This window comes from Corylus avellana, chromosome 7 (assembly GCF_965113065.1).
Source record: "Corylus avellana chromosome 7, dhCorAvel1.hap1.2, whole genome shotgun sequence".
Classification (NCBI taxonomy): domain Eukaryota; kingdom Viridiplantae; phylum Streptophyta; class Magnoliopsida; order Fagales; family Betulaceae; genus Corylus; species Corylus avellana.
Window position 1 is genome coordinate 27,489,245 of NC_142496.1, and position 9,861 is coordinate 27,499,105.

The window sequence follows — 9,861 nt, forward strand, 5'->3', positions numbered from 1 at the left end:
GTCTTGCTCAGTCATCCTGAATCTTGGATCAAAAAGTGTCAACTCCAAATTAAGAATTTGTATATCTCTGGCCCAAAACAAGCGGCTATGTATCCACTTTTCTTCTAGTTTTTTTTTTTTTTTTTAAGAAAATTATATTGATTTCTGTCTAACTAGTAACTACCATATTATTTGCAATATCTTCTAAATATTTTAATTTTTGCAAATATAAAAACAAAAATATAAAAAAGACAACAAAATTCAGGAAAAAAAATTTAAAAAAAAGAAAGAAAGAAGAAGCTAGAGTTGAGAAAATGGTAGATTGAAGGTATTTTTGTCATTTTAGATCCCAGAGGGAGGACATATCAATCCCAAAGGTAGATTGGGGTAGATCACAAATAGAGTAGTAGTTAAATGGGGAAATATAGGCTCTTCTATTTTTATTTTTTTTTAGCTTTAGCATTAGCAATAAAATTTGTTTATCTGAAAATAACAAAAAAATATTTGAGTACAACAACTTTCAAAACAATTTTCGTCCTAATTCACATTTTATGCAAATAAGTGTTACATAAATTATAATTTAATGGTTGATGCATTAAATGTTAAGAAACTTAATATTAAAAAAGTTGAAGTAACAAATCCAACAGTGACTTAATATTTTAAAAAATAATTAAATTCAGAATAGTCTAAAAACTGTAGAAGATGTAGCAGTAATTGATTGAACAGTACCAAGTCAAGTACACCGATGGAAAAGTCTAAGTAGAAATAGAAAAGCAACTAGATGGTATGTGGTCAGGATATGGTGGTACTGTGTCCTCTCATTGGAGGCTTCTTCAGCACCTATTGCAAAGCGCGCGCTTCCCCAACTGCCAGAGGTAAGCACCACAGAACCCCTCTACGAATGCTATCTTGCAGTTCTGATTCTGATTATGCACACATAAAAACCGTCTGGGTATCTATGGCAGCTTGAAAGTATGGTGGTTATTCTTGCTACTTTGAAAAATGCTTGTTGAAAGTGAATGGGAATGTATGTGTCCTTGGCCAGGCTTTCTGGGAATTGAGAATGATTACTGGGTTTGTGTTTGTCACCCACAAAGTTTCAATCTTTTTAGTTGTTGGATATGATCAAAAGCTTCTGGAGTGAGTAAAGTGAGCAATTATATAATTTGAAGTGGTTGGATATGATCCAAAATTTTTGTGGTTCACGGAAATTTTATTTTCCTTCTTTTATTTGAAGTGAAGATATGCAGGATTTTCCACCAAAATCTACCATTCTCTTTATATGTTTTCTTGCATCCAATGCTTTTGGGGGGCCTGCAGTAGAGAAAAGGAAAAAAAAGGGCAGATTTTTGCCAATTTTTTATAACGATTTGTGAGATTTGGTAGTCCATCTTTGCTAGCTGCGAGAGTTCATTTGGATTCAGTGGTCACATGAATATTATAGAAACATCCATATTTATAGACTGCATTGTCATATTGTTCGAAGACCTTCTAAATTCAGTGAACACCCTAGAATAGTCCGAATTCCTTTGTCTTTGTTTACAAATGCTGTATAATTTATAGGGTGAAGTTAGGTATAATATGCCTCCTTATGGTTAGGGATAATAATTACAAATGGATAATGCTAGACATCCCAAGGAATTCTTCCCAAAATGCTTCCCAAATGATGTAGCAAGCATTTTTTTCCTTAAAAAATTCTCATTCTCTCTCCTTTGTCTCCCACTCCTTCCCAAAATAGTGCTTTCCACATCATTTGGGAAGGATTTTGGGACACCTAGCAGCCCTCATTACAAATTCCTTGTCTTTTGGAAATTGTCGCTGAATCTCCTTGTGTTCTGTAGTTGAAGGAATTGTCATATTTTCAATCCCAATTGATTGGATTTTTCCATGTAGCATGCACGTATTGCATGAAACACAAAATTTAGCCCTTTGTTGATCTCTGAATGAGTAAGAACAGAGCTGCTGTTATGCCTCCAAGTTTAGGAACAAAGTTGTTCTCTTGTCTTTTCCATAAAACTTTTAGTCCCATCAAAGGCCAATTGATGGCTAAATTTTGTATTTGAACATGTATGAATCACACGGAAGATTCCATCAATTGAAATGGAAAATATGATCATTTCATTTCGCTCTGAACCACAGGCAGATTTAGTGACGGTTTCTAAAAGACATGGAGGTAATTTGTAGTTTACCCTAATTTTGAAGTAGGAAAATGCTATAATGTTCATGAGATTTGTCTCTTATTCTGATGCTTATCTTCTTTCACATTATACAGGCAATGGATTAAAGTAAAAATAAGGATTGGATTGAAGATCTATTGAAGCATCTATATTTGCACTAGCTGACCTATTTCGAAGATTTATCTTGTAAAGATCTTCAGTTTAATTGGCATATAGATTGCTATTTGGAGTTTGCTCTATGCTGTCATGCAAAAGCAGAATATTCTTAATTGCAAGGCATATTTTGATTTTGGAAAGAACCCAAATGGACAGCTTGATTCTAGAGTTCCCTGTATAGTTCCCAGCTTTCTTCATGAGAGAAGTCATGTTAGATTATGTCTTCTTAGGGCAAAAGTCCCTTCTACCATTAGAAATTTGGACACTTTCCGAGCTGAAAGAATCAGAGTGGCTGATGAGAATCAGGGAGAATTGTCTGATGAAGATGAAGATCTCTGTCCTGTTGAATGTGTTAGAGAATTTAAGACCGATGAGGAATTCTCCAAACTTCTTGAAAAGGCCAAAGAAACAGATTCTTTAGTTGTGGTAGATTTTTATCGCACTTCTTGTGGAAGCTGCAAGTACATAGAGCAAGGGTTTGCAAAATTATGCAGGGGATCTGGCGATCAAGATGCTGCAGTAATCTTCTTAAAGCACAATGTGAGCATTATACTAGTTGAACTTGTCTTGGCTAATCTCGATCATCAAATTTAGCACGGTAATTATCTTTTATCAACTCTGAATAAGAACTTGTAATACTATTTATTGCAGGTAATTGATGAGTATGATGAACAATCTGAGGTTGCTGAACGACTTAGAATCAAGGTAATTTCTTGGTAATAAATTTTCAGTCCAATCTTATTTTAAAGTTGAGTGAATTTTCAGAACTTGATGCAGAGATCACCAATTTAGAACATGGTTTTCTCCAAAAATCTGGTAGTTCTTAACTTTCTGTGGCCTATGCTATTCTCAGGTTTAAATGTAGGATGGGTGTTCTAAGGATCCTAATTCAAATGCAATTTAATATAATTTTTTCTATCATGTATCATGGCCTACCATGATTAACTTATAACCTTTCCCTAATCCATTGATGGTAAAAATGGACATGAACTGATGCAGACAGTGCCTCTCTTCCACTTCTATAAAGATGGGGTCCTGTTGGAAGCATTCCCAACCAGAGACAAAGAGAGGATTGATGCAGCCATTCTTAAGTACACATCTCCTTCATCCTAAGGTGCTTAAACTGATCTGATTATGATTCTAGTCCTTGCACCTCTAGGATAATTAATGACGGGGAACTTCGACTGGAGGCAGATATAATCAAGTGTTATAGAACATTCTGAAATCTATCAATGTGCTATTCAAGTTGTAATGTTGTATATTACTGGTGCTCATTTGTTATTTGTTTAATACCATTAAATGTTGATTCATTTTCTACTATACATTATGTAATGTATTTATGTTAAAAGTTAAATTGAAGCAGATGTGGCTTCTAGATGATTTGATCTGTTAGAAGTCCCACATTACCTGGGTATTAAGGAGATTGTCCATTTATAAGGTGAGGAGAAACCTCAACTCTAGAGCTAGCTTTTGGGTTGAGTTAGGCCCAAGACCCATTTCTAATATGGTATCAGAGCCTAACCCAATTAATTGGTTGTGGCCCACCGTCACCTATTGTCGCACGTGTTGGCTTGGATGTCCTCCCGCCACACGTAAGGGGGCATGTTGGAAGTCCCACATTACCTGGGTATTAAGGAAATTGTCCATTTATAAGGTGAGGGGAAACCTCAATTCTAGAGTTAGCTTTTGGGTTGAGTTAGGTCCAAGACCCATTTCTAACATGATCCATGGGTTATCTTTCAAGTATAAATTATAATTTCAGTGATCATCCTATATATTATTCTTAAAGATGATCTGACTGAAGCAAAATTTTTCCATTTGAATTTAGAAATAGATAAAGTGAAGGAATGCATCTGGGCATTCTAAGATCAAGCTTAACTTGTCAAAAGGTAGGAAAAATTGTAGAAGTTGCTTTTAATCTATGCCCATAATGTTATTTGCGATCCTTTTACAAGGCTCAAGTACCCTGATCAATTTGACCGATTTAAACAGTGGGTCATTTGAAACAAAATATCATAAACATGAGCAGTGGAGAAAGTAAAGCAGCTTTAAGGCTATCTCGTTCTAGTAGCCACATGTAAGTCCCATGAGAAAGACACCTTTGTATAATTAAAGGCTATCCTCCAGCCTGGCCTATTGTCCAACTTTTAATTGGTCAATCACTGTAGCAACACGTGGCTTTTTGGTAGCCTCTAACACATATCATGTGCAAATCATACGCACTTTGAATACGCGTCAATTTAGTAGATTGAGTTAAAAGAAATGTTTCAAACCCAATTAGAATCACATTCATTTTTAATAGTGCATTTGAAAATGCATGTTCATATAGTTTTTTTTTTTGTTTAAATATGTGTCAGTTTAATAGATTAAGTTGAAAAAAATTTCTCAAACCAAATTTGAGAAAAACTTTGTTCATATATAGATTATTATTTTGGGCCGTTACCTTTTGCCCTATTATAACTGTTTTAGCTATGATGTAATAAGTTTTGGAAGTACAAAATGCATACTGTTCCAAGATATGAGGGTGATAGGAAAATTTCTTCATTGACAATGAGAACAAGACGCGATTCAGGGAAAAGGAAGCATCTTAACATTCCCACATGAGATTGGGGGGAATGGGCCAGGGAGAGCAAAAATGAAAGCAAAAAATAGACAGTAAAAGTATGAATGAAAAAAAAAAAGTTAATTTGGAAAGGAGGTGGCATCTAGCTGGTAGATTCTTTCCAAAATCTGGCTGGGAGTCCATGCATGGGCACTGGGAATGGGGAATTCTGAATCCCACTTTGGGATTCCACCAGTTCCCACCTGCAAATAGCCAACAAAATGCCCTTGTCAGATAATTCTGTATGTTAACCACTCATCAAGATCCAATCAAGTTGACCAAATATCTTCGACCACTATCGTATTTCTTTATTACATTTGCTTTAGAGCAATTTGTTCGGGACACATGGGCTTTATAGTCTCCTACTTTGTGAGTTGTTCTGAAATTACACTGCATTTTAGACACTCAAATTGTAGGAGATTCTGATTCAATACAGCGTGGCTCTTACGCCATACTTATGGATTAGATTAAAAAATCATAATTGTTCGTATCTTTGAAACGTTCGTTAGGATTATTTAGTGCATGTTGGAGGGGATCATATAAGCAAGCCTATCTGTTTATTATTTTAATTTATGTACTTTTCCCTTTGTAACAATACCTGAATTTGGTGACCAAATGGTGGATCATAATCAGCACCTCCAGTTTTGCGAGCTCATTTCCGGGGCAGGCATGCACTCCACTGCCGAAAGGCATAAATGTATTGGGCTTCGGGGCAACCTAGAAAAACAATGAACAAAAAACATCAAGTGACTAATCCATCTTGAAACTTAAGCAGCTTTTGCCTTATGTCGGGATCAGGATCTCTAGCAATCTAGACAACAAACGAGAGAGAGCAACCTTATAACGCGTGGCATTAGTACTATACCTCAAATCTTGAAGGATCAAATCTTTGAGGATCAGAGAAGAAGTCTGGGTTGTGGTGAATGTTCCTGAACAAAGGCATCACTTTCCAACCTTTTGGGATTAGGTACCCTGTGACATATTCTGGTGTCAGTCATTCACTATTCTAGAAGAACAAAGTTTTCTTCGTACTTGGTTTGACAAAGTTCCTGTAATCTTAAAAACGTAAAAAATTATTATTTTATTTTTCTTTCAAAGTTCACTTTCAGGGCCTATAATCTCTCGATCATTGACCATAAAAAATAATAATAATAATAATAAAAGGTAAGAGATGATCTTTCATTTGTTTATTCTTCCAAAGTTCACTTTCAGGCCGGGCCAGTGAAGTACAATATTGACCACCCCATCTGAATTGCATTTCCATTGGCTCTTTTCTTTTATTTTGTTCTTTAGTTTCATACATAGATTTAGCTACTTCTCTTACCTTTATATTCCACATCAGCCACTGCTTCTCTGAAGGTGAAAGATATAATGCTTGCCATTCTCAAGCTTTCCAGTACTACCTGAATAACAGAATAGATATAAAAATTTTAATGCAAGCAATAAACTTTTATAATATAATTAAATGATTGAATTCACCTTTTCTTATTATGCTTTTTGACATCAAAGTAAATGTTCTGAATTCAAACCATGTCTCATTAATATTCACCACCGGATATTTTATACTTGAACTTTTAGAACAACGGGGGATTAAACTCCACTGCATACCTTGTAACTTGTTGGCATGTTTCTTGTCTGACTCCAGCTCAATGGCTGATTACCTTCATCATCATTTGATTTACGAACAGCCTTCTGTTCAGCCTGCAAAGAGGGCATTTTCATAAATAAATAAATTAAAAAGAAAAAGAAAAAGAAAAAGAAAAAGAAAAGAAAAGAAAAGAAAAGAGGGCATTTTCATAAATAAATTAGATGCTTATTGATTATCATATATACCTTTACAAGCTCTAGAAGTTTCGGGTTATCATGGAGGTACTTGACAATCCATGTCATGACACTAGCTGTAGTATCTTGAGCTGCAAACAGCACTCCAATAATGTTGTCTGCGATTTGATCTTCGCTTAAGGTGTCTCCCCTTCCGTCTTTGGAGTTCAATAGACAACCCAAAAGATCTTTGTCTTCTAATTTCTTCTCCTTCCTCTCACAAATAATAGCACTCAGAATCATAGTGAGCCTTTTTCTTGCCTGCAGAGTACCCAACAAAACAGAGAATATATGAGATCAGAAGACAGTACTCAATTGGAATGTCACCTTGCAAATGCTGGGTAAAGGATTCTCTCTGTTATACGGCTGTCTGAATTTTTTCATGTGAAATTTTAGAAGCTTAAGAGAGAGATAGAGAGAGAGAGAGAGGGCAGCTGAGTCCACCTGTCTCAAGCAATTTAAAAAATACAATTGACCCACTTGTCAGGACCCAACAACCTCCCTGTCTCTTAAAACTGTCGGAATTTTCTCTGACGGCCTAATAACAGGGGACCCGAATATTTTTACCATTTTTCTTACCAGTAGCGCCATTTTGTAGGGAGTTCCTGGAATGTTCGTGGGAAAGGAATTGTAGCCATTGTCGACTAAAGAGTAATTTTTCTTTAGCTCCTCGCTGTAGCGGGCGTCCAAATGGCCAAAAATTGCAAGTATACCAACCTCAAAAGAAAGCTGCAATGGGTTTCAAACGGTTAAAATATAAATTAAAAATTATTAAATTATATATACAAAACATTGAAGTTAATTAATGGACTTAATTAATAACCTTTTTCAGTTCGTGGAAAGTGTTGACGACATGGCCGCCTCCCCATGAGTCAAAGGTAGATGCTGCAATGGCGTCGATTCCCTTCACCAAGTTACGGAGAGCCTCAAGGGACAAGGATCCTTGAACAAGTTTTCTGAGACGAGTATGGTATTCCCCTTGGTGAAAAAACAGCGCTGACGGTCCAATCAGGCGCTCTTTGCTTTTCGGGTAGGTGGGTTTGAACAAGTGAGCCTGTGTCACCAACACAAACCGTGACGCCTCGGGGCTAGCCAGCATGACACACGGGCAGCCAAGAATATGGGTCTTGAAAATTTCTCCATACCTGAAACACCATCATCTCCACCACGTTTAAACTCAGACTTTTGTTTAAAAAAATATATCTATATTTTTTATAAAATAATAATAATAAAAAAAAAAAAGAGACCTTTTCTGTTTGGCTGCAAAGAAAACACTTGGGTCTTGGGAGTAGAGTTGAAGAGTCTCTCCTACGTAAGGCCAACCCATTGAACCAGGTGGAAGGGTAGCTCTTTTCTGGGGTTCTTTCTTGCCCCTTCCTAGAAAAGTATATGTGAGTATTAGAGTAAGGAGAAAGATGAAAACATAGAGAAAAACTCCACCCATCTCTCTCTCTCTCTATATGAGCAATAAGCCAGATGAGTTAACTCGTCTCACTAAGTGCAGAATATGATGATGATCTGGTTATCTTTGAGTCACTCGGAGAGGGAGAACGAGGACGTTTATATAGAAGGTAAGAGACAGACATGGCCAAATACCCCCAAGATTTGTCCTACGTATGTATGGTGAAATTGGATTGGGAGGTGGGCCCTCCACCTACTCTGGCTAGGTGAACACCTTTATGAGCAAATGAAAACTTTTTTTTTTTTTTTAACATGTCCGCACAAAAAAACCTATTTACCTTTTCACACTAATTAATTACATAAACAACTAATTGTAATGTTCGATTCTTACTCTACAAAACTCATACTCATTCTATTAGCGGTTAGCCACAAGAGACCATGAGACATATTTATCCTTAGAGCAATACTATATAGTATATGCCATAATTAAATCTCACACTATTCTAATATGCTAACGTACGTGACATTATTAATCTTTTTTTCTTTTTCTTTTTTTTCCACGAGAGCTTATCTAAGAGTAATGGATTGATAATGGTATGAGTAATGATATATAAATATCATTCCTGTTACATTGAGTTAACGTGATAGTACCCATCAATCTTTGAATATATATATTTAACAATGGTTGATTTAAGAACCGATAGACATCCCCTCCTCACTCATTGTGTAGACATGTCTAAAAAAAAAACAAAATTGATAGACAATGCCAATTCAACCGAGTGGGATGGGGTGTAATATATATATGTTGCATGACAATTTTTTTTTTTTGGAATAAAATTCACTTCTTCATTAATCAAAATCAAGCTAAAGCAATTTGCTCTGCTTGAACAATATCACAGATACAATCGGGTATCTTATCCCTCCAAATTTGATTTATGACACTTCTAGTAGCTAACCTTGCTAATAGATGTGTTACATCATTTATATTCCATCGTACATGGTTAGGTTTCCAATTAGATAGAGAATTCAAAATCAATTTTGCATCCTCTATTAGTTGATCATACCTACTCCCATTATGCTCCTTATTTTGTAGCACCATGATGATTGTCTATGTAATATATATATATGCTGACAAATTTTCATCCTCTAAGGAAGTAATTTTGGAGTAAGATATTTATAGGTTTTTTAAGGGAATCCTAAAAGTTATTTTTGAAGTGAATAAATTATATTTTGTCATCTCAATATTTATCCCATTTTAATTTTTAATTTTTTTTTCTTCATTCATTATATTTCATTTAAGTATATATTAAGATGGCAAAACCTGAAATATTTAGCTTTCACAAATATATATAGTTACTAGGAATTTTTGAGTTATACTTATCTAACACTTCTGCAAATTTATGGTAAGAAAATGTATAATAGATGAGTCTTACAAAAGTAATGATATAAGAAGGATTAAAGTCCTCATAGAGTATCATAAATATGACATGGCATTTAAAATCACCAATAGATTAAAATTCAATAATGATCATCTTAAATTAAATGATAATTTTAAATGCCACATCGCATTTGAGATGATTCTGAGAAGACTCTAGTCCTCTTTATATCATTACTCGTCTTATAAATTTAATAATTGTACATTGGATGGACAACAACATCATCATTTGTATCATTTTTTTTTTTTTTTTTAGTATTGATCTCTTTTTATTGAATTCATCTTCATCA

At 35.0% G+C, this 9,861-nt stretch overlaps 2 protein-coding genes across 3 annotated transcripts; one reads left to right on the plus strand and one right to left on the minus strand.

Annotated features, from left to right (window-relative positions):
* The first annotated feature begins 772 nt into the window (after nucleotides 1–772).
* Nucleotides 773–3,695, plus strand: LOC132185949 (Thioredoxin superfamily protein). Of its 2 annotated transcripts, none has more exons than XM_059599768.2 (4): nucleotides 773–854; nucleotides 2,252–2,852; nucleotides 2,964–3,017; nucleotides 3,312–3,695. In XM_059599768.2, exons 2-4 carry the CDS (start codon nucleotides 2,403–2,405, stop codon nucleotides 3,423–3,425), a joined length of 618 nt encoding a protein of 205 aa, XP_059455751.2. In that variant the 5' UTR covers nucleotides 773–854; nucleotides 2,252–2,402; the 3' UTR covers nucleotides 3,426–3,695. The 2 variants fall into 2 exon arrangements, with proteins under 2 accessions (XP_059455751.2, XP_059455753.2); XM_059599770.2 differs by lacking the exon at nucleotides 773–854 and adding an exon at nucleotides 1,137–2,152.
* A 1,246-nt stretch (nucleotides 3,696–4,941) lies between these two features.
* LOC132185947 (abscisic acid 8'-hydroxylase CYP707A1) lies at nucleotides 4,942–8,215 on the minus strand. Its single transcript, XM_059599765.2, has 9 exons — nucleotides 7,983–8,215; nucleotides 7,559–7,880; nucleotides 7,315–7,464; nucleotides 6,748–6,996; nucleotides 6,523–6,615; nucleotides 6,239–6,317; nucleotides 5,780–5,886; nucleotides 5,513–5,631; nucleotides 4,942–5,117 (listed from the first exon to the last, which is right to left on the minus strand). Exons 1-9 carry the CDS (start codon nucleotides 8,177–8,179, stop codon nucleotides 5,018–5,020), a joined length of 1,416 nt encoding a protein of 471 aa, XP_059455748.1. The 5' UTR covers nucleotides 8,180–8,215; the 3' UTR covers nucleotides 4,942–5,017.
* Nucleotides 8,216–9,861: the final 1,646 nt, after the last annotated feature.